Source organism: Mercenaria mercenaria, chromosome 1 (genome assembly GCF_021730395.1).
Source record: "Mercenaria mercenaria strain notata chromosome 1, MADL_Memer_1, whole genome shotgun sequence".
NCBI lineage: Eukaryota > Metazoa > Mollusca > Bivalvia > Venerida > Veneridae > Mercenaria > Mercenaria mercenaria.
Genome location: NC_069361.1, coordinates 22411421 through 22437038, shown reverse-complemented (window position 1 = coordinate 22437038; position 25618 = coordinate 22411421). Strand labels below are relative to the sequence as shown.

The following is a 25618-nucleotide window of genomic DNA, read 5'->3' as shown; positions in this document are numbered from 1 at the left end:
GTTCTATTTTCTTAGCAAAGCATGTTATCATGTCAAAGTGTGACATTAACTTGTCAAAAGTGTCTGTCTCATTACATAAAAAATGTATGTTATCTTGTCTAGCCTTTTTTAACAAAATTCCAAGCTCTGGGGGCCAGATCACACGGTATCTTGACATGATAACATAGATCTTTTAACATAATAGGACACTGTTTTCACAAGGTTACATCATATTTGGAGAAGATAACAGGAACTGTTTCGACATAAGACAGCTGTGACGTTCCATAGAAATACATAACAACAAGTGATTTTTTAATCGGGCTTAAGACAGTACTCGCAGTACAACCTTCTATCTAAATAGGACATAATTATTTTATCTTTCAATCATGCATTCAAAGAATGAACGTACGAAAACTTAATACAGCATTCGATGATTGAGAGAGTGTGTCTTTAGTGAAACTATTCTTATTGTACCAAGTGATTAACTTAATTGCACTAATTAATTATGTGTCAATGTTGACCTTATTGCCTTCATGTCATTCATTTATCTTTTGAAGGCATTGTTATGTTTGATATTTGATATATCATTTGGTCAAAGCAAAACATTTTAATTAATACCTTTCTTTGTCCATTGTCTTCGATGCTTTGTTTTTTTCTTTCAAATATTGGCACAACAGTTATTAATGATGATTTAGTAGAGTTATTTGATATAGCATATTTTACGTCAAAAACGAGGACTAAAGGTTCTAATGCACTTGTGCGTTTTAACGACCATGATTAATGAAATACAATAGAGACATGATTTCTCTCCCAAAGATAAAAATCTCTCTTTTTATCTTATTCTATAAATATAGAAATTGGGACTACCTTATATGTTTAAGATATTTATAAGCTTGACAAATTAGATATTCATGTTGACGGAATATTGATACATTATTTGAAGGTCTGATAAGATTGAAACAACGTCTTTACAAATTGATACACAATATACAATCATTAAGGTATAATTGACGCATACCAAGGTGTATTCAATAGATTAGACCAACCAAAAGATACCTGTGAAAACATTACAAATCCTGAGTTATTTCTGGTGTCAAATAATGGAGGACTATTTCTGGATTACAGTTCCTAAGAAGCTAAAAGGTAAGTGCTGTATTATAAGTTAACGTTAGCTTTGTTTTGACAATACTTTACGACAATAATATGGAATGGAATGACTTGTATTTATACATTTTTCTTTTTTATTCTACTCGTTTACAACATAGGCATTTAAAGCTCGGTCAATAAAAATATATGCAAGTTAGATCTCTGTCCGTATTATCTAATCTTAAATATTTTGTTTCACTCTAGTTCAGTAAAAGTCTACTATTCTTCAAAATGTATCACTGGTATACAGGATAAAATACAACAAAGTCATATCTTTAAAGTGATTTATGAAAACTCGAATTGTCACTTGTCTCAAATTCATTTTGCACCTCATAATATCACTTCAGTCAGCATTACGAGGGCCATGGATCAAAGACCGTTTTCATTGATTACAATGTCGCCGGTACCGTATAATTCTTTAGATTGGCCTACTTTATGTAGATCATTTGTATTTTGCGTGAAAAGTTAAGATAAACACGAAACTTTAAATAATACAATAAACAAATATTTAGGATACACCGAACAGTAAGGTTTAAGGAACTTACTACTATCTAAAACCATGTTGAACATTTGAAAATCCTTTTGTATAAATATTTCTACAAAGTGTAATTAATGTGAGAAAATTACAAATAATTTTAGAATTACAATTAAATACCTATAACTTATAATCCTTCATAAACCACAAACAATCCAAATTAAAGTATTCCCTCCTAAACGTCTTTAAATGTCATTTTATGGAGGCAAAGTTTGACAATTTCTTTCTCTTCTTCAATAAGTGTTTAAGAGACAGTAAGCGGTTTACAAAGGTTCTCGGGATACAGTCGCCTACTTGACTTTGAAAACCTCACACAAAAATCTGTAACTACACATCTGAAATAAAAATATTGTAAATTAACAGGACTGTATGTGTATCATTACAAACCATCTGCAGTACATGTCAAATATCTAGTGACATGAATTTTGTGCTCTCCCGGTCGCTAAATCTGATGACGAAAAATGCTAAATGTGCAATTTTCAAATAGCTGTAGAAAACTTCCTGCAAATGATAGCACCAACTGATACATGGTTTCTTACTCCGGTTACACTGTAAAATCTAAAAATAAATTCAAATATATGTGCCATCCATACCGTTTTTCCACTATAGGCATCTGCTAAAATGACAGGTCCGCTTTAAAGTAGCTGAACTAAGGCATGTATTCGCATCTGAAAGTCACAACGTCATAATTTCAAGATCAAGGTTACTCAACTAATTTTCACTCAGTAACTTAACCTCAATTCTTGCCACTAGCAATTATTACTATTTTTAAGTAAAAATATAAACTTCAGTCCGTAAATTGCCCCTTAATTGAAAATTTGGCCAACTCGACACCAACAGATGAAAGCAGTAAATAAGTTTTGTTCCATGGGTAAGTTATATTAGCTTATTTTTCCAGAATTTCGACTTCGATTTAACGTATACGATCAAGATGACGATGGTATTATAACTGTTAATGAACTTCTAACAGTTCTGAGGGAGATGGGACAAAATGTGACCAAAGCTGACCTTAAAGAAATGATGCGAGCTGTGGAACTGGGCAGTATGTTTTATACGTTCGTTAACGAAGAGTATCTATAAAGTGTGTTACGCGTAATATACAGGATCGGCAGGTGTTTATTAAGGAATAGAATGAAAATATTTGACAAGATTTAGTATCTTGCGATTTGTATTTTCCAGGGATGAACATATGTTCAGAAATACGATATTGTTGCTACGCATAAACATTATGAAATCAAAAGTAGGCATGCGTGACAGTCAGCCAAAATCAGTTTCAGTTCTGTAAATTAAAGCGCATTGGCCTTTCACTATGATTATGGCTTTATGGTGCATTCCATCTTATTCATTCAATCGTTGTGAACTTATAATGTGCAAATTTAGTATAACTTAATGTAAGAATCAAATTGACATAAAGTAAGAGTTTCATATTAAAACCCTGATTGGGGTGTAAAGTTTTTCACGTGCAAAAGCCATCCAGTTAATTTATGGAAGGTTGACGACATTACACAAGTGTCCGCCTGTGATGAAATGATACCTGGAGGGGCACCTTGGGCCTTTCTTCGAAAAGGTCGCTATATAACCTTAATTTTCTCTGTTTTGTGAATTCACATTTACTATTTTCATTGCGAATATTAAATGAAACAAACAATATTGGAGACGTAGAAATTCACTAAGCTTTTAAAAGCAACTCTCCAACAGCATGAAATCTTAAATTTTTAATTTCATGTGATGCTCAGCAAGGTAACTGTATTTTGTAACATTAATATAAATGCGATAAAAGTGATTTGATATCAGTGAATTTGTTGCTTAACTCAAATGATAAAATTTGTTTGAAAGGCAAATGCTCAAATTTTCAAGTAAGTAATGTTTTATACAATTTAAGGTAAACATGATATACATTTCGACGAGTTTCTGATGATGGTAGCAAACAAAGAGGCATGTGAAGAGAATGTACAAGAAGTGAAAGAAGCTTTCAAGGTGACACTTAAAGCTGTTTCAGTTTGAATTGCGTAGTATTCCCAAACAAAATAAATACACAGCTATGGTATTTACATGACATGGATAACAATATAGGAAGTTACCTTTTCTTTGTTGCAATAGTAATCATTTTTCAGGATGACATAGACAAATCTGAGATAACATAGATAAGGTAAATGAAGTAAATAAACCTTTCAGATTCATTTGTTTGTTAGGGGCGGACGTAGTGCTCCTGTGGTAACAGTGTATGTCTATGAAACTGCGTGTCGTGAGTTCAAGCCCCGTTCCTCCAACCCAGCAATTAAAATGATCCTTCCTCCACCATTAAAAGCTAGTCACATGACATATAATTGTGTCGGTGTGACGTTAAAGCCGACAATAAATAAAATGAAATAAAATGAAATTATGAATCCCGTTTACGGGTGATTAATACTTGATACGTTAAAGAACCAGTGACGATTCTGGAATTGGTGCTCTTCTTGTTTCTTGCACCGTCCTCCGTCTAAACCTTCTGCCAATCTTCTGGACTGATGAATTACCGGTATCAACTTAAATACAAAAGAAAAACATGTACACTCTTTCCTAAAGTGTTAGAGAAACAAATAAGACAAGTGTTGTCATTGCTTTTTACATTTTTTGGTATTATATTTTCATAAGTAGCAAATATATGTCAACGTCATAGAACTTTTGCCTAGAAATTTGACAAACATTAACATAAACTCATACGTAAAATTAAATGGAGGAACGCATTCTGTTTTAACCGTAGGGTTTTTCAAAATCAAAAAACAAAACAAAAACAAAACACAAAAAACGGATAACTGATCAATTTTGTTAAAGTTTCTCATCTTATAATGCTGTGTGCCTCATGGAAGATTTACTTGTTCAAAATGTGTTCCCTCGTTAAGTAAGGTCTATAGTATTTTATTATTATTATTATTCTTGTTGTTATTATTATACGTTTAGGTTTTCGACAATGGTAAAGGTTATATAAGTGTACGAGACCTTAGGACCATCATGCTCAGCATGGGAGAGCGTCTGACAGACGAGGAAGTGGATGAAATGATACAAGAGGCCACTGTTAAAGACGGGAATATTAAAATATCTGGTAAATATATGTATGTGGATTATTACTATTATTTAGGCGTTCAGTTCATTCCAGTTGAATCCATTTATATTTTAAATACATAAAAACGTTTCAAATCCATTGTATAACTTACTTCTTAATTCGAGACTGATTAATTAAAGATAATTCTTTTTATCATATCTGTTTTGAAATAAGTTACGAGATTAATTACCTGACATTGTTAAAGTCTAAAGAGATACTGCAACTCCTAAAATAGTCTTTGCATACGGTAACTTAATACTACAGGCCTTCCAACTAAAATTGCATAGTGCAAGTTTGTCAGACAATTTTCTATTGATTTGTTTTATTCATACTTTCCAGATTTCATAACAGTTTTGTGTCGGTAACAGAAAATGAAAAGACGCAATATTAATTACTTCCATGCATCATCGACTTGTTAACGTTGTACACGCAGTTGTTTCGTGTATTGAAGGCTAACATGTTATCGCTATAGACACGAATGTTATGTTTGCAGATTCATTCTCTCTGCAATTAGTAAATTACAATGAAGACATGTTATCGCTATATAAACGTTATGTGACACAAATGTTATGTTTGCAGATTCATTCTCTGTGCAGTTAGTAAATTACAATGAAAACATGCTATCGCAATATAAACGTTATGTGACAAGAATGGTATGTTTGCAGATTCATTCTCTATGAAGGTAGATTCTAGTAAATTACAATGAGAACATGTTTTTGCTATATAAACTTTATATGACACGAATCGTTTGTACGCAAAATCAGTCTCTGTGCAGGTAGTAAATTACAATGCGAACTACGATAGGGCAGTGTCAAGTGTGAACAATCATGCAGCTTACCTTTTGCATCAGCTGCTTCTGTCGGGACCAGATAAAGGACACTGAGCCTCGCTACATTAAAATTATTTTCGTTTGATAAAAGTATTTTCACGGGAGGGGATCCAACATATGTATTCCCAAATGGGCACCGCTTAAATTCATATGTTGTGCTTCCGGTAGTACATATGTGTTAAAAATTTTGCAGAAAAACAGGTGAGATTTTTATTTGTGATTGAATTTTGCGGAAATGACATTGTTTTGCAAAAAAATCGCGATGCAGTGCAACCGAGTATACATTAACCAGCACGTAAGTGCATTTACCTTACCTGTATTTGTAGACATGACAGAGAAAAACTTATCCTCCGTGATGCGGTATGACTGAAAATTAGCAACATTTTTATCAACAGATGGAGATATGTTGTAATTGCCCTGCGCTTGCTTAAATTTTGCTCTCGAAACCTTCCATATGCAAAACCCCACCCAGAAAAAGAAAATTATGGTGATCACTTTGCTAGAAAAATGCTTTTGGGCGAAAAACCGAATGGGATACATATGTTGTGCATGGGCTACATATGTGGTGCATTAGACTTAAATGGTACCTGGATAAAGAAACGAACTGGAAATACGTGCCAAGTATATGTCACATTATCCAAAAATCATATACATGTATATTAAAGGGATAACATATTAGAAACGAGCACAGCTTTAAGCTTACATATGATGTTGTAGAACATTTCCACTAAGGAGTCAACGCATCTCCTAAATCCGAAGGGGTTTATGTGTTGCTTATGTGTGTTGACCTGTGAATGTCGGAAATGTGCATATATAGTTTGGTGTATAGCATATTAGCTGCCGATATGGTCTTCGTAATAATATGTTATTGAACCTAGTGATCTTTTCGTGTTTGTTTTACTCGTTCGTGAGCGCCTCTATATATATCTTCGGCAGTATTTTGCATCGTTAACTGTGGAAATTGTCTGTCTTTGAATCATGTACGTGAACTGAGTTATAGAGCCAAATATCTGTGTTTCGGGCAACGGACTCAAAAATAAAATGTAATAAATACTTTTGGGTCTGGGATTTCAATTCAGGAGGTAATTTTTGGTTTGCCCGATACAGAACTATTGGCCCGCTCGCTCCAGTACATAAGATATTGTGGACCTGGCACTTACTTGTGTTGAACTACGCAGTAACTTCGCAAGCTAGACCTATATAGTTGGTGGCAATATAGGAGGGAGGATATATTGCAAGGCACTCGGTCAAAAATTGTGTGATTATAACTGAGCATTGTCATTAAATTATGAAATATGTCCTGGGCCATTAAGTTACCTACCAGACGCATGCAGCTATGTTCTGATTATATGACCGAGTACCTTGCAGTATATCCTCCCTCCTATATTTCCACAAATTATGATAGGCCTAGAATGTGGAGTTGCGGTATACATGTAACAACGTAGTTTTACACTAGTAAGTGCCAGGTCCACAAATCACTGGCTGGGCCAGTAGTTCTGTATCGGGCAAACCAAAATACCTTCTGAAACACCCTGATGGTAAAGTATTTATTATATTTTATTTTTGAGTCCGTTGCTCGAGACAGATATTTTGCTCTATAACTCAGTTCACGGACAGACAATTTCCACAGTTAACGATGCAAAATACCGCCGAAGATATCTATAGAGGCGCACATGAACAGGTAAAGCAAACATGAAAAGAACACTAGATTCAAGAACATATAATTACATAGACCGTAACGGCAACTAATATACTACACACAAAACTATACATGATTATTTCCGACAGTCACAGGTCAACACACATAAGCAACACATTAACGCCTTCGTATTTAGGAGAGATGCGTTGATTTCTAAGTGGAAATGTTCTACAACATCTAATATAAGCTTAAAGCTGTGCTCGTTTATAAGTTATCCCTTTCATACAAATGTATATAATTTTTGGACTGATGTGACATATACTTGGCACGTATTTCCTGTTCGTTTCTTTATCCTGGTACAATTTAAGCTCAAGATCTGTGGAGTTCTAGAAAATCTAATGCATCACATATGTAGCCCATGCACAACATATGTATCCCATTCGGTTTTTCGCCCAAAAATATTTTTCTAGCAAAGTGATCGCCAAATATTTTTTCTTCTGGATGGGGTTTAGCATACGGAAGGTTGCGAGGGCAAAATTAAGCAGGCACAGGGCAACTAAACAACATATTTCCACCTGTTGATAAAAATGATGCTATTTTTCAGTTATACCGCTTCACGGAGGATACGTTTTTCTCTGTCATTTCTACAAATACAGGTAAGGTAAATGCACTTACATGCTAGGTAATGTATACTCGGTTGCACTGCATCGCGATTTTTTTGCAAAACAATGTCATTTTCAAAATATTCAATCACAAATAAAAATCTCACGTATTGTTCTGCGAAATGTTTACCACATATGTACTACCGGAAGCACAACATATGATTTTAAGTAGTGTCCATTTGGGAATACATATGTTGGATCCCCTCCCGTGATTGTAGTTTCCTTGCTGTTTTCTGAAAAAGACCTTTTTTGGAGTTCTTGTTGTTGTGGTTTTAGAAAGATGTCCTGACCAAAGCACTTCAGTTAAAAATATTATTTATAATCTTCTTGTGATGAAAGGATATAAAAGGCTCAAAGGCAATAACACCAAGGATGCTTTCCATTCAAATTTGGAAAAAGTCGGGTAACTTCGTGTTTCTTTTTCTTTTCTTAAGATTTAGCATTCAGGTACTCGTTTCACTCATAGTCAGTGATGCTATGGACATACGTACACACCCGTCACAATATTTTAAATACGCAAAAACACTATAGTTTAGTCTTACTCGTTTGCTTTAAACTATCTAAAATATATGTATGTAATTTTAACAAAAAACAAATGAAAAATATTGTACAAATGACAATATTTGCTACCATAAATATGACTTGAATGTTGATCAAACAGTATTTGCCTAGTTTTAATACATCCTTAAGTTCACCAAATCCTTTGTCTTGTAAATTTTACACAGATCATTGCTGATTGTATGATTAGTATGCACAGAAGGTGTTGATGTCGTATTTGCAAATACATTTAGTTTAGTTGATACTAAATTTTCAACATTAAACTGAGCTCATTTATGAAGAAAATCTTGAAATTTTAAATCGAAACTCTCATCTTGGCTACATTGTTAAAAACCGATAATATGAATGTTTACGTATTGCTTATCAAAGTTGCCTTTTATGTGTTTTAATGGTTTTTGATATTTGTGTATCTTTTTTTATTTGATAAACTTAATTTTATTTACAGCTGTTGATGTCCGTATTTGCTTACGTATTTGAGCACTTGTATGTTATTGAAAAAGAATAATAAAATGCAAATACTTGAAAACCACTTTTTGTTTCCTTTAGTAATCCCCCCGGTCTCGGTTAAGTATCTCTTTCATGACACTGAACTGATTCCATAATAGCTTTTTCATGTCAGCTTTTATACGTGTAATAGCATCGATTAACATTTTGATATAAAATTCGTCACAGATTGAAAAAGCGTCAGATCATTTTACCTCTAACGTATTAATCGTCCTTATATAAAAGTGGTTAAAGAAATCTGTATCGATGTTTGTAAATTTAAATACTTTAAATAATCTTATAATACATGTTATATTAAAAATCGGATTAATCTTTTAATCAATTTATCCTGTCAACGATCAAGGACTATATGGTCATAACTGACACGGTAGATGTATTTAATAAGGGTGCAATAGATTTGATACAGAGATTAATAGCAACCTTTTGAACGGGACACACAAATAAACGCTTAAAGGTTAAGGGCACAAAAATCACCGCTTAGTTCTTTTTAATTTATTTAAATAAATAATTTAAAATAATCAGTGACCTATGTCAAATTTATGGAAGGAACAAATTTGAATCGGCTACGTGATTGATCATTCAGTTCTATTCTGGAAAACAAACAATACGGATTTAAGTTTTTTGTTTATTTTGTTGTTTTGAAAAAATAAAGTACAATAAATATGGTAAGTAATTATAACTATTTTAAGGAATTTCTACACTTCGAATTAATTTATTAAACTAAGAGTTCATTTTTTTAAAAAAAAAAGTCGAAGAATGTTAAGCACGGCATTAATTAGGAAGAATTATTTTCAATATAATTATCTTGTGTTTAAATTGCATATAATTAATAAAGCTACCAGTTATGAATAATATAAAACCAGGTACACAGCTGAAGTAAGCTTTTGATTTTCAAATATTCATTGGTGGAACTTACACTTTTTTACTATTACAGGAGTCTTTGGGTCTGACAGAAGAGCAGATTGAAGGTAAGTATAGAAAGAGGTTATGAAATTTTATTTCTATAAAAGAAAAGTGAATATGAAAGCCTTCCTCTTGTCTGCTCTCTTTTGTTTATGCCAATAAAATTCAAACTGGATACTGACTCGGTCTTAGACTGGGTACCTGTGGGGTGTTTTTTTAGACTTTTTACATAAAAAAAACTCTCTTACGGGGTAAAATCAGGCTGCTTTGGTATAAATTTATTCAAAAGTATCGCATTCGTATTCTTACATACTTTCGAGGTAGTGTGTTAATGGTCTATACTGTTACAATATTTATATAGTGAAAACATATGGCAACACCTTCATTGAATGAATCTATTTGACATAAGTGTGCTGATTTATTTAAAGATTTACTCAAGGGATCAGTTTAAATGGACATTCAATCAATCTATAACGTAAAAGGTTTTGGATTCAAATAAATCAAAACATCCCATTACAGTCTTCGGTCAAACTTAAACCTTTCATATATCCTACGCATTAATTTAATGTGCAGTTATTTTCATTTAAGTATCTTAATATTCAAACGTTTTCAGATAACAAATTACACCTAAAAGTCATGTTTAAAAGATCATGTTATTTAGATAAGATTCATATCAAAGTTTTACCGGGCAGCTATTGATTGTTCATAGTAATTTATGAAGTTGTTAAACTTGATTTTCGTTTTATAATGATTAAATCAAAACTTCAAAGTATTCATATTTCTTTTAAATAAATTTGATAAAAGCGGAACAAATGTACATTGTTACTCAAAATGGCTGTTAGCAGGCTAATACACTATGTATAGAATGTAACCAAGCCAAACAACAGCAGGTTCTGGTTGTCTGAGTCTTACTTAGTTTACTTTAAACATATTTTATTTCAGTAATACATGAAACATTTACAAAACATTAATTAAGAAATTTGACAGAAAGCTATATCAGCTTATGGTTGTAATCTCCTTCAATTACTTGTCTTACTTGTGTTAATGAAATGTGCAACACCTCTTACCCCTGCATTGTTATTTTGTGTTTAAAGCTGATAAGTTGAAACGAATGCATCGGGAAAGATCATATCTGGTTCCCGAGGTTTCATTCCCATTCACAAATTCATAAAGAAAGTTCCTTTTTCTGGAAATTCTTTCATCATTCTGCACAACAAAAAATACAATGAATTGATACCTTCCATATAATTCCAATATGGTTTTTGATATTTGTGTATCTTTTTTTATTTGATAAACTTAATTTTATTTACAGCTGTTGATGTCCGTATTTGCTTACGTATTTGAGCACTTGTATGTTATTGAAAAAGAATAATAAAATGCAAATACTTGAAAACCACTTTTTGTTTCCTTTAGTAATCCCCCCGGTCTCGGTTAAGTATCTCTTTCATGACACTGAACTGATTCCATAATAGCTTTTTCATGTCAGCTTTTATACGTGTAATAGCATCGATTAACATTTTGATATAAAATTCGTCACAGATTGAAAAAGCGTCAGATAATTTTACCTCTAACGTATTAATCGTCCTTATATAAAAGTGGTTAAAGAAATCTGTATCGATGTTTGTAAATTTAAATACTTTAAATAATCTTATAATACATGTTATATTAAAAATCGGATTAATCTTTTAATCAATTTATCCTGTCAACGATCAAGGACTATATGGTCATAACTGACACGGTAGATGTATTTAATAAGGGTGCAATAGATTTGATACAGAGATTAATAGCAACCTTTTGAACGGGACACACAAATAAACGCTTAAAGGTTAAGGGCACAAAAATCACCGCTTAGTTCTTTTTAATTTATTTAAATAAATAATTTAAAATAATCAGTGACCTATGTCAAATTTATGGAAGGAACAAATTTGAATCGGCTACGTGATTGATCATTCAGTTCTATTCTGGAAAACAAACAATACGGATTTAAGTTTTTTGTTTATTTTGTTGTTTTGAAAAAATAAAGTACAATAAATATGGTAAGTAATTATAACTATTTTAAGGAATTTCTACACTTCGAATTAATTTATTAAACTAAGAGTTCATTTTTTTAAAAAAAAGTCGAAGAATGTTAAGCACGGCATTAATTAGGAAGAATTATTTTCAATATAATTATCTTGTGTTTAAATTGCATATAATTAATAAAGCTACCAGTTATGAATTATATAAAGACAGGTACAAAGCTGAAGTAAGCTTTTGATTTTCAAATATTCATTGGTGGAACTTACACTTTTTTACTATTACAGGAGTCTTTGGGTCTGACAGAAGAGCAGATTGAAGGTAAGTATAGAAAGAGGTTATGAAATTTTATTTCTATAAAAGAAAAGTGATATGAAAGCCTTCCTCTTGTCTGCTCTCTTTTGTTTATGCCAATAAAATTCAAACTGGATACTGACTCGGTCTTAGACTGGTACCTGTGGGTGTTTTTTTAGACTTTTTACATAAAAAAAACTCTCTTACGGGGTAAAATCAGGCTGCTTTGGTATAAATTTATTCAAAAGTATCGCATTCGTATTCTTACATACTTTCGAGGTAGTGTGTTAATGGTCTATACTGTTACAATATTTATATAGTGAAAACATATGGCAACACCTTCATTGAATGAATCTATTTGACATAAGTGTGCTGATTTATTTAAAGATTTACTCAAGGGATCAGTTTAAATGGACATTCAATCAATCTATAACGTAAAAGGTTTTGGATTCAAATAAATCAAAACATCCCATTACAGTCTTCGGTCAAACTTAAACCTTTCATATATCCTACGCATTAATTTAATGTGCAGTTATTTTCATTTAAGTATCTTAATATTCAAACGTTTTCAGATAACAAATTACACCTAAAAGTCATGTTTAAAAGATCATGTTATTTAGATAAGATTCATATCAAAGTTTTACCGGGCAGCTATTGATTGTTCATAGTAATTTATGAAGTTGTTAAACTTGATTTTCGTTTTATAATGATTAAATCAAAACTTCAAAGTATTCATATTTCTTTTAAATAAATTTGATAAAAGCGGAACAAATGTACATTGTTACTCAAAATGGCTGTTAGCAGGCTAATACACTATGTATAGAATGTAACCAAGCCAAACAACAGCAGGTTCTGGTTGTCTGAGTCTTACTTAGTTTACTTTAAACATATTTTATTTCAGTAATACATGAAACATTTACAAAACATTAATTAAGGAATTTGACAGAAAGCTATATCAGCTTATGGTTGTAATCTCCTTCAATTACTTGTCTTACTTGTGTTAATGAAATGTGCAACACCTCTTACCCCTGCATTGTTATTTTGTGTTTAAAGCTGATAAGTTGAAACGAATGCATCGGGAAAGATCATATCTGGTTCCCGAGGTTTCATTCCCATTCACAAATTCATAAAGAAAGTTCCTTTTTCTGGAAATTCTTTCATCATTCTGCACAACAAAAAATACAATGAATTGATACCTTCCATATAATTCCAATATGAATTTACCTCGTTTGTCAAAGGTATCTAAATATCTCCTTTTGCCCTGTTTGTCAAAGATGCTAACAAATCGTACGTGCTCTTTTGCCCTTCTTATCAAAGATGTTTTGATATTTCCCCTAGAATTCAGAGAAGCATTCAGTCTGTTTGACAAGGATGGTGACGGCACGATGACAACTAAAGAACTAGGGACAGTAATGAGATCCTTTGGCTTAGATCCTTCACAAAAAGAACTTATTGAAATGGTTGCTGAAGTCGATGTCGACGGTAAACTTTATATTTTATTTCATCTATGTATTTTCTATAACGTTGCTGTATTTTTGTAGCGAATTGTTATGGATATTTAAGAACCGTGAATATATGGATTAGTTTGAATTTGTGTAACTTATTTGAAAGTTGGGCAACCCTTTACTTAATGACTAATGACGTGACTTTTGCTACTTAGCGTTTATCAACGTGTGTTTAATTATATAGTCAAGTGATAATTTCTGTTTTCTTATCAGAGATTTTTCATTTGCAATTTTCCACGTCAAAACTTTCTGCAAATCAGTTCGTAAACCATAAAGAATAACTTGTTATAGGAAATGCTAAAAATATACAGTTATATTTACAACTTACATTTCAGAGAAAGAGCGAATGTCCAAATATACCCATCGACGCATCATTTTAACAAAATTAAAAACACCAAAAAATAAGCAGTAATGCAAAATGGTACTTACGTTGACATACTGTCATTTTTTAACAAATATCTGTCTAAAATTTACTAAACAGAACCAATTTAAATGAAAGTTAAAGATATAACGTTTCTCGTTTGTCTTTTGTATTATTACGGAACTTGAATATAGCAAATCAGACATTTGTCATCTGTTTCTGCAGGGAATGGTGAAATAGATTTCGAAGAGTTTCTAATGATGATGGCTAAAAAGATGAATGACGTTGATCATGAAGCTGAAATTAAAGAAGCATTTGAAATCTTTGACAGAGAAAATTCCGGCTTTGTTACTCATGCTGATCTTAAGGTTTGTATCCCAATTCAGTGCTGGAAAATTTTATTCGTAATCTTTTTATATAAATGAAATAAAGACTAAATATTTGAACGGATGACAAACATAACGTGTATCAACTGAAAAGATTTTATAGTTAGACCATTTTATAAGAAACAAGTGTTTTGCTGTCACTATCTATTATAATCATTTTTTAAGATTTACTTTTCTCGTCGACAGATTGCAAAGAATGCTACCAAGAGTTATAATATCTGCTACTCGTATATTTTTAAGCTATATATATACAACGCAATATGGTATAAGGTTTGCACAGTAAGCTTATCATATCTTTATATTACAGCATGCTATGTATCAACTGGGTGAAAAGCTGACAGATGAAGAAGTTAGTGAAATGCTGAAAGAAGCTGAAACGGAGAAGCCAGGGAAAATGACATGGGATGGTAAATTTGTAGTTTACAAGCAGTAATAGAGCTTTAAGTTTATATGTAAAATATCGTTGCCAGTAAATGTTAAATATATTTCAAAACTATTTGTACCATTACTTAAAAGTATATAAGTGCATGTATGGCAAACTACGAAATTAAGGATTGCGAGTCTTGCTCCTCCGATTAAAAGAACTCAGGTAACTGTTTGGGTATTTCAAATCGTACACAGCAGAGTTGTTTGCTTCAGATAGCCTTTTTGTATATTTAGAATAATTCAGATTTGTACAAAGCTATAAGTTTTCTTTCTATGCTCCCCGAAAACTTTCGGGAGCTCGGAGGGGGCATATTGTTGCCGCCTTGTCTGTCAATCTCGAAATCTTTGCCTACAGTTGTCTTTCAAAAATGAACTTGCACATGTTAATAGGACATACATGCTGCATGCCTGATTTAAGACTTTTGAACCTTTAAAAATTTATAGAATGCTGCTTATTGTGCAGTACTAATGTAAGTCTTCTACAAATACATCCTAGATATGACGAAAACCTAGGCATATCGTCAGGACGTGAATGTACCAAACCAGGTGTAGTGGTTTACAGAATGCTATTCATTGCTCAATACAAATGTAAGCATATCGTGCAGTTTTCGATGGAACTGCTGAAATTTAGAGTACAGTAGGCCGAAGTAAACTAGTGCATATTTTAGAATGTAGCTTTTCTGGTTTTGGACTTATTGCCATTTGAAAGTTTACAAAGAGTTGTATTTTGCTATAAAGATAACTCTTTTAACAATTTTCAAGGGACCAAGACAAAACAATAGAACTGCATTGCTATTAAGTGAACCTATGCATATTGTCAGTATATCCACGTACTGCCATATATCCCAGCATTCACAGTCGACCTCTTCCCTAATTAGCGTACCCGATCCTACTAGCAAAGTAAAATTGCTTATATACCTGTACATACTGTTAGCATATTCATTTTCTGCCATTTACCCCTGATAAATACACCCCTCCCACCTTTGCCGGCACAAACAATAGTACCTTTTTATATTGTCAGTATATGCATTACTTAAATGTACGTGTAATACTGTATTCCCCAGGCTAAACGCTCCCCTTGCCCCAGTAAACACATACCTTCCTGTTTGCAAAAAAGAAATAACATAAAAAATCACGTTATACTAAACCATTACTACCGCATACTGCAGTATATATTGTGGAGTACACGTATGCAATCGTTTACTCCATTATAAACACTCCTATAAATTGTCTTTTCATATTATCAATGTATGCATGCGCTACCGTTAACCCCAGTGTAAAACACACACCCCTCCCTCTCTGATAACGACATCAAGGCTTTTTTTGCAATACACAATCGGTATTGTCATTCACCGGAAATTCAAAACGTGATACCACCTTAACACATGTCACCGTTTCCAAGAACAACAGAATGGTAGTTAAAATTGTTTATGAATCTTAGTCATTACATATGAAAACAATGAATTTAATCTTCATGTCATGTTTTTATCAATACACGTTGATTTTGTGTATTAACGTCCACAGAAGCCTTTGGGATGTGTGTGTAACCTCGACCATCGGTCTCGGTCACAAACATTCCCGCCGGCTTCTATATACATCAATACACAAAGAAATGTGTATTGTCCTTATATTATGTTTAATATTAGAAGAAACATAACTCTCTTTCAAATGTATTATGCCGTGCTCCATGTCATGTACACAGATACCTGGGGGTAGAAGACAAGAGATCAGTTGGTATTTCTATGATTTTAAAAACAGGGGCTGTTATGATGTTGTTTGATGGTCTTTGTTGCATTTGGCCAAATTTTAGACCAAGGCAGGGTCGTAGCTGGTCCAAATCCCAAGTATCTGTGGTTATGTAGGCAAATATAGATTCACTCTCTGTGTCCACATCAGTTTAACTGGTAGCTCTTGTTTTAATATTTAAACTGGAAAAGATGATACAGCTTAGACAGTGGCTAAACATAACAACATTTCAAATAAAGACATGTTTAAATGCAACTTTTGTTGCAAGTTCTTGTTTTTGCGTATGTTACATAGTATATCGCTGAATATAAATTCCAGTTTAGTTTAGCTATTAATCCTGTTAAATGTAACATTGGTGTGTCTTTATTGAAAAGGCATAGTGGATGCAATTTAAAATATCTAAATATGAATTGATTAAGCTATGTAAACAACAAAACATTGTATACCAAAAGCGTCTTATTACGAAACAGTTATTATCTATAGAAAAACAAGTACTAGTAAGCAATAGTGCATTTAAACTATTTTCAATCATTTTAGTTATATTTCTATGACAATACTGACAATTCTAGAACGAATGACTCTAAAATCTCTAAAAACAAAAGAAAGAGTAAGAAATGGACTTGTACATAAACAAAAAAAAGAAAAGAAGTATTCCAGATCGGTGTACACACAATGCCTTATATATATAAATTGTATTTTTCAGAGTTTTATGCTATTATGATGAAGGATGTTTGACGGATATTCAATTCGACTGACAGAGAGTGTTAAACTGCCGGTGTATTCATTTTTATGTTGTTTGTTTCACCTAACATTGTTATTTCTAAAGGAAACTAGTCGTTATATAATTTTCCATCTCGTTTTCGTCTACTATACAGTAATTCGACGGTGCCCGAGATCTCTTTTTGATGCATGAATCTTTTCGTCATCCTATTCGATTGTACTTGAATCTGTACCACCGATAACATAATTATACAATTGTCGTGAACAATATTATTTGATGCCAATATTTCTTGAGATTGTAAAATATCTGTATTGTGCTATTAACTTTGTTTCGTTATTATATCCAGTTAACCTCTTGGTGTTATGTATGTGAAACATATGAATTTTATTTACACTGCACGTACTGACATATATGTCTTTAGAGACACATTGCTAAGCATTACACATGACAATAGCTTCCTTGTTCAATAAAAAATTATTATATTTAAATGTCATATATACATTTTATTTCACATATGAAATGTTACCTTTGGTGCTACAATAAACAACGTGTTGTTCAAATTCTTGTATTTTTATTTTATTTTATCTTATTACAAACTATATAGGGTTACTAGTAATGAGCAAGCCTATTTGATATATGCCATTTCAATCGAACGTGTACAGAAATATATTTATAAATATCCTTTCCACACCTGTAACTAATAAAACGCATAAGCGTATGATCGCACTTAAATTTCAAGTTTCTATAGGATCAACATTTATCTTGAATATAATGGCTGACATGTCTAGGTCAGTAGAATATCTTGCACCTGAGGCCTATGCTGACAAAAAAAAAACGATTTGACGAAGTTCGAAAACATCTCCATATACCCTTGTTCAGTTACGAAGCAAGAAAAAATGAAAACTTACTCCCCATTAGTAAATAATCCAAGTGCATACTTTTAGACACGGTGACAATGCACGTGAACCATGACTGTATAGACCAAAACATTTCAAATCAAGTCTGTGTACTTTCTTTTTCAAATCGTCCTTTTGTGTTGTCAAAAATATACGTATGCCTTGCGAGATTGCATAAAAATATGCCCGGCGTCTTAAGAATATGCGATAAATGATCTCCTCTAGAAATTAAGATCGTGACAAACCAATAATAAAACAACGTTTTAGGATGAAAAAGAAACGCGATTTCTCTACCAAGAAACGTTATTATAGACAAACAACACATCGCCTGAATGCTTAAAGAGAGACAACTCGCGTAACATATTATATTTGATAATGAAATAAGAAGCCCGTCCGCTTAGTTCAATAGGGTGAGCGCAGATCTACGGGCCGCGGGGTCGTTAGTTTGATTCTCAGACAGGGCGTTTATTGTCCGTGACGATTGGATATCTATCGATTTATCTTCCGATAATGTCAAACCCCTTACGGGAACGTAAACATTTGGCGTGTCAAACCACAAAGAATATTAATAGACTGAGTGTAAAATGATAGTTAAAAGCAAGGAAAAATAGCTTGGTTAAAAGTAGAAGTATAGAGCAGCTATCGGGCAATTTATGTTGAAGCATGAGCAATGCAGCAGATGACTGCATTGAAGCGCTCAGGGGTTGGGAGGTTGGCAACAGCAGGAGGGATATATGTCCAGTGATATACTGTTCTGAGGAACTTGGAAAGAATCTGTAGTTGCTGTGAATATCTTGTTACTAAGGGAATGGACGTGACGCGTTGGTTGGGTAAGGGGAACTAAGTAGCCTTCTTTGGGGATGGTAACTAGTTCATGGTGAATTTGGTATATAAGAGAAAGTCTGTTATCATAACTTCGGAGATCTAGTCGACGAAGGTTGAGGGATTGATAAAATACATTGTGTCTGAAATCATCTGTCCTCCACCTCTGATTCATGTGTGGAAGTTGGCATATTCTTGTTGAAAACGGGTTTGCACCGGTCAGGTTAACTGCCCGCCGTTACTATTGAAAAATGGCGTTAATCCCAAAACAAAAAAGAACTGATATAAGAATGGCGACTGTGCATATTTTCATAAAGGTAATAAATGCTTTTTTTATTCATTTCAATCTATGATGGATGATTTTTGCCATTTCAGGCCTTCGTATCTTCGGGAAACACCAGGGTACGGAAGGAGAAAAGTGCTGATTTGTTGTGTTTTCGTGTCCTCTGCCCGAGGACACGAAACGACGAAAAACTTGATTTGTTGTTTTATCGTATGGTCGGAGCGAAGATGCGTGGACGCGAAACATTGAAGGCGAAATAACAAAACGTTACCGGCGAAGACACAAAATGTGATACTTGCAAAATGTCGTGTCGGCAGGCATAAAACGTCGTGTCACCGCCCTTTATATATCGTGACTTCGTGTTTTCGTCCCGAGCACACGAAAGTATGACAATCAACACTTCGCCCTTTTGTGTCAGCAACCATTGCATAAGTAATAATACACTACATCGTATTTAAGTCTGTAAAAAAGATAATTTTAAAAACACGGGTGTCTATATCTCGAGTCCTTAGTGATTATATTTCAGTGATAAAATGGCAGTAAACAGCTTGTAACAGTCTATCTTTGCAAAAAAAAAAACAACAGTTTTTGGTTAACTTACCCACCACTGTAATCGACGTATTAGTCACATCAGAAGTTAACTTTATATGAAACGAGGTGCAGTACACGGCTCCTTATTTTCCCTAGTTACAGAAATAAATTTTGTCGTTCTGGACGTGTTTTGGGGAGACATAATTAAGAAAACAGATCTTAATCAATGTACGTAGTTATAGATAACACACCATATTGATATAAATACAATTTAATTTTCATAAGAAAACAAAAGTGTTTTACCGCTTGGTATTTAAAATCCCCGAAGAGGATAAGTTCATAGATTAAGAAAGGTGTAAGGTGAACGGTCGAACTAAAAGCACTGTGCGTAAATAATGCATAACTTTACGTCAGATTATACAAATTGCGCTGTAAGCTGTATTTTAACATGTATGTGAATATTTGTTATTCTTGCATGGATTTATGTTTCATTTTGCATGTACACAGGTCATTTTTTCTTGAGATTCTTTGATAGTTACATTCAATTTGTAAATGGATTTACATTCGTACTGTTAATTTACAGCTAAAAGTGTGACTGTGGTAATAGGAAAAGTTCATATTTGCTTATCAGCGATCGCTTAATTATCTTTACTGTCATCGATATACACCATTTCTTGACCAGACGTTCAGCTGTATGTTCAATAAAGATCACATCAGCAGCTTGTAAATAGACTCAGAGTGCTTGATCAGACAGAGGAAATATAATTCAATTTCGTCCCTATGGAGAAATAGTGCTTTATGTAACGTTGACTTCGTATTCAAAGATCATCCCTTCGGGGATATCATAAATATGTGCTATTGTACCTTGTTTATATGCTACTGATTGAATGAAAACAAACGCGGATTATCGAGATCTATGTAAAGATATATGCGTTATCTTTGAACATAAAAGAAATAAAAGTCAAAAGTCTTACAAGAGTTATAAATAAGACAAGTGTATTAATTGAAATCCTACCTTCTTTATAAAGCAGGAGGTATTTTCACGGTAGTCAAATTTATTGTCTTATATGGACTATATAATAGCGCGTATTGAAATATTTATTGAAATGGAAATAAAATGTACATGACCCTTTGCAAGTGTATAAACTGTAAATGTATGTAAAATATGTTTGTTAAGAGAAAAATGTAAACTATATTACAACATTTATAAACATAAGGTATATAGACACAGTTTTAATCTTGTGAAATACGCAACGGATATGCAGGGATGGCAAGTTTTGGTGTGGTAAGTATTTGTACATTTTTTATTGATTCATTTAATATTATAACTGGATGTATTCTTATCTATTTTATATCATCAAAATGCTTTATTGCCTTTTTTTTATCACATTGTTAGTGAAAAGTTCAGTATTTACTTTCTTTTGTTATTAGTAATCTCTTAAAGCATGTTTTAAGCCTAGCAGATAGCATGACATTTACTGAATGAATACAAAAGTATTTTTCACTTTGCAAGATAACACGAGTTAATATTCCTTCAAACACTGTACATCCATTTTCTTTTGAAATTTATCAACTCTTTTTTTTTCTCAAAATAAGTTTGATGACGTATGGTGCACCATTAACTACATTAAACTCCCCAGTGATGTTAATACTTTTGGCGACTGTCCATTGTGTTCCTTTATTGTTTGTTTTACTTTGATGTCTACATATTTACTTTATCATTGTTTTATATGTATATTTTAAGGTGTACATATCCATACCTGCACTGTTATATGGTTTCGAGGTGAGGACTGTTTGAACTATTGATGTCTTTATTTTCAAACTCGTGTATACCATTTTTATAATAATTCTGTAAATTTGTAATAAGATTTTATTATATCTATTTTAGGAAGAGCATATTTCGGAGGAAATGATTGAAGGTATGTTTATACGTAGTACGATAAATTGTTTTTCGTGGTGTGGTAAAATCTTTATATCATTCTAAGAACCCACCGGCACTATAGAACTGGGGATTGAAAAATTCGCAAGAGAGCTTACGGCTAGGGCGTCGATTGCTTAATCCGAGTGTTGGAGGTCTGCTGTTGAAACGACCGCATCTCTTCAAGGAGACACCTGTACAGATTTTTACTAAAGTGAAGAGTCGAACTCATTAAGCTGTATTCATATTTCAGCTTTGATAAATTTGGTTTCCCTATACATTACGTGATTTAATTAATTCAAAAGGTTCCATTTTAAAGATGTATTATATCCAAATTTAATATCTGAAAATGTGAACAAGTACTGCAAAGAGTCTGTAAAACATAAAACTCATGTTTGTTGGTATCTATAGTACTGTGTAGTAGGTTTATAATACTACACAATAATAAATGTAAATGCTATGCAACATAAAATCTGGAAGATATTTAACAAATAGTTTACTAGATATGACATTTTATTGTGATTACAACTCTGTAGTAAATTTAAATATTCAGCCAGTTTATATATGTCTTATGAGGCAATTCTAAATTTAAATCAATATCTAACAATCGATTATTTTAGTGGCAGATGAAGTGCAAAACACCTTATGCTAGACCGTTGGTCAATTGAACGTTAATATGCCAATGTTTTTGGTCTTTGTTAAGTTAATATGATTCTCTAATACAACGCATTCTTTATTTTTCTAGAGTTTCGCGAGGCCTTTACGCTGTTTGACAAAGATGGGGATGGTGAAATTGATATCGGCCAGCTAGTGGAAACATTGAAGAGCTTGGGTCAAAACCCTTCACAGAGGGAAATCGATGAACTTGTCCGAGAGTTTGATGCAAATGGTTAGTAATTTATCTAATGGTCGCATTTAGATTCGTAAGCAATGTTATAGAACCATTATGGTGAACATCAATATTACCCGATATAAAGGCTTTCATAAATCTTTTGTAGCATATTCTAACTCTACCAGCTATTAACCTACATACCTATCTCAGGTTATTCTGCTATAAACCGACCTTGAACTATGCTGTGCACGCACCGTGTTTTGGCCTAGCACGCAGTTGATGAAAATACTCCTCTGATTCTCGTCTAACGTTATTTGAAATAAGTCGCGTTAGAATCGAAATAGTAAGTATCTATATAAGGTTTATCGTAGAATAACCCTCACTTGTCGTTCTTATGCGTAGAAATATATCACTCAGGCATTCGGCCTTTGTGATATATTCATACGCATAAGAACTCCAAACTAGAGTTATTCTACAATAAACCTAATTTTGATACTTATCATTTCTTAATTAGATCCCGTTATTTTTGTTTTACTGTCTAAAATGGGAAATTTGTTGTTTTGCACCTGTTATGAACCAAGACATGTAACAAAATGCTTAACCGAGATTAAAATAATTCTTAACTTAGCAGTAAATCATTGATCTTTGTAGCAGAAAAATTGTGATAAAGTCCCGTGTACTTTCGGCCATATAAATATATAGTCAATATTCGCTGTACAGCAACTTAAATTTCAAACTTATTTGATACAGAAGGGAGGTAATTTTAAATTTTCCAAGTTCAAAATCTCCAGGAAAATTTTCCAGCAAATGTTATGCGCTTCCAGCATAATGACTGACTGTCTACGTTTTTCAAAGGAAAGAGTATAATTTTACCATAGACTGGTGGTTTTACGGACTATTTCAGATTTTATATACAATGGGCAATAATGTTAAAGGTAAAACTATTGCGTTCTACCAGTGATCATTTTGCAGACCAAATCATAAAACAAAACCAAACAAGAGGGCCAAGATGGCCCTAGGTCGCTCACCTGATAAACACACCATAACAGTGTAAACATGTTTGACATAGTGATTTCATGGAAACAAATATTCTGACCAATTTTCATTAAGATTGGATCAAAAATGTGGTCTCTTAAGTGTAAACAAGCATTTTCTTCAATTTGACCTAGTGACATAGTTTTTGAGCTAAGATGACCTATATTCGAATTTGACCTAGATTTGATCAAGGCAATCATTCTGACTAAATTTCATCAACCTCGATTAAAAAATACAGCCTCTATCGCATACAAAACGTTTTTCTTTGATTTGACCTAGTGACCTAGTTTTCGACTCCAGATGACCCATTTTCAAAACTGGTTTAGATTTCATCAAGGTTATCATTCTGACAAAATTTCATGAAGATCAGTTGAAAAATACAGCCTCTATCGCATACACAATGGTTTTCTTTGATTTGACCTAGTGACCTACTTTTTAAACCCAGATAACCCATTTTCAAACTCGGCCTAGATTTCATCAAGGTAATCATTCTGACCAAAATTCATGAAGATAAAATGAAAAATACAGCCTCTATCGCATACACAAGGTTTTTCCTTGATTTGACCTAGTGACCTAGTTCTTGACCCCGGGTGACCCATTTTCAAACTCGGCCTAGATTTCATCAATGAAATCATTCTGACAAAATTTCATGAAGATCAATTGAAAAATACAGCCTCTATCGCATACACAAGGTTTTTCCTTGATTTGACCTAGTGACCTAGTTTTTGACCCCAGATGACCCATTTTCAAACTCTACCTAGATTTCATCAAGGTAATTATTCTGACTAAAATTCATGAAGATAAAATGAAAAATACAGCCTCTATCGCATACACAAGGTTTTTCCTTGATTTGACCTAGTGACCTAGTTTTTGACCCCGGATGACCCATTTTCAAACTCGGCCTAGATTTTATCAAGGTAATCATTCTGACAAAATTTCATGAAGATCAATTGAAAAATGCAGCCTCTATCGCATACACAATGTTTTTCTTTGATTTGACCTAGTGACCTAGTTTTTGACCCCAGATGACCCATTTTCGAATTCGGCCTAGATTTCATCAAGGTAATCATTCTGACCAAACTTCATGAAGATCAATTGAAAAATACAGCCTCTATCGCATACACAAGCGAAATGTTGACGGACAGACGACAGACAGACAGACGCCGGACATCGAGTGATCAGAAAAACTCACCTGAGCATTGCCCAATTAAAAAACAGAAGTAGCCGATTACAAAATGTGTTACGTATACTTACTTATGTTACGTCTCAATATCAGTGTGACGCTGCAACTACAATTAACACTGATTGGAAATTATATGTAGGTCTAGTATATAATAAATGTATTTTCTACTTCGCAGGGGATGGTGTAATAGACTTTGACGAGTTTAAGGTTTTAATGTACAAAAAGATGAAGAACACAGAAGATACGGACGATATCAGAGATATTTTTCAATGTTTAGACATTCGCAAACATGGTTATTTTACTGCAAAAGACTTGCATTCAGTTACTGTAAGGCTAGGAGAAACATTTACGATGGATGAGGCAGAAGAACTAGTCAATGGTACTGTCACCGAAGAACCCGGAAAAATCAATTATGATGGTTAGTTATTTGATTTATATATTTGTATTTTCAGTGCTTAAAAATGTAAAAAGTAAAAAAAAATGACAAATGACCGAAAAAGGAAAAAAAAATATTGTTCCTTCTCTCTCTGTTATGATGAAACGTTTAATTGAAATGAATTGAATTGAATCTGTTATGCCCTCTATATCATTATTTAATTCGTCAATTTTATCATTATCACCTTTAACGACCTAAGCGTTGTCTTTGTAACCACTATCGCAATTACATCCTGGAGTTAAACCACTGTATGTGAATTGATCCTCCATTTGTGGAGATCAAAAGTTGATAACAAAACCATTTCATATTATACATAAATTCAGGTCCGGTGAAATCTTATTAATGTTTATTTATTCATATTATCGTGACTCTATGGAAATGTAAATCTCT

General features: G+C 33.0%; 2 protein-coding genes across 3 annotated transcripts in view; both read left to right on the top strand.

Moving 5' to 3' along the window:
- Positions 1–753: 753 nt before the first annotated feature.
- On the top strand, positions 754–7217 carry LOC123544083 (calmodulin-A-like). Of its 2 annotated transcripts, none has more exons than XM_045330146.2 (5): positions 754–1122; positions 2559–2702; positions 3543–3637; positions 4601–4752; positions 5082–7217. In XM_045330146.2, exons 1-5 carry the CDS (start codon positions 1080–1082, stop codon positions 5131–5133), a joined length of 486 nt encoding a protein of 161 aa, XP_045186081.2. In that variant the 5' UTR covers positions 754–1079; the 3' UTR covers positions 5134–7217. The 2 variants fall into 2 exon arrangements, with proteins under 2 accessions (XP_045186081.2, XP_045186088.2); XM_045330153.2 differs by having other exon boundaries at positions 768–1122; positions 4601–4742.
- Positions 7218–11474: 4257 nt separating this feature from the next.
- Positions 11475–25618, top strand: part of LOC123524074 (uncharacterized) — a 35810-nt gene continuing 21666 nt past the window's right edge. Inside the window, exons 1-9 of the mRNA XM_053532897.1 lie at positions 11475–11873; positions 12141–12174; positions 13486–13629; positions 14239–14381; positions 14707–14806; positions 20408–20424; positions 21713–21743; positions 22488–22631; positions 24968–25210. Of these exons, the coding sequence (XP_053388872.1) occupies positions 11871–11873; positions 12141–12174; positions 13486–13629; positions 14239–14381; positions 14707–14806; positions 20408–20424; positions 21713–21743; positions 22488–22631; positions 24968–25210 (859 nt within the window). The 5' untranslated portion in view covers positions 11475–11870. The remainder of the gene's footprint in view (positions 11874–12140; positions 12175–13485; positions 13630–14238; positions 14382–14706; positions 14807–20407; positions 20425–21712; positions 21744–22487; positions 22632–24967; positions 25211–25618) is intronic.

Excerpts from the sequence above, each read along its gene's own strand:
- LOC123544083 (XM_045330146.2), top strand. The coding sequence starts at position 1,080 with ATGGAGGACTATTTCTGGATTACAGTTCCTAAGAAGCTAAAAG. Across the intron at positions 1,123-2,558 it reads AGTTCCTAAGAAGCTAAAAG|AATTTCGACTTCGATTTAAC; the intron begins GTAAGTGCTGTA and ends TTATTTTTCCAG. Across the intron at positions 3,638-4,600 it reads AAGTGAAAGAAGCTTTCAAG|GTTTTCGACAATGGTAAAGG; the intron begins GTGACACTTAAA and ends TTATACGTTTAG.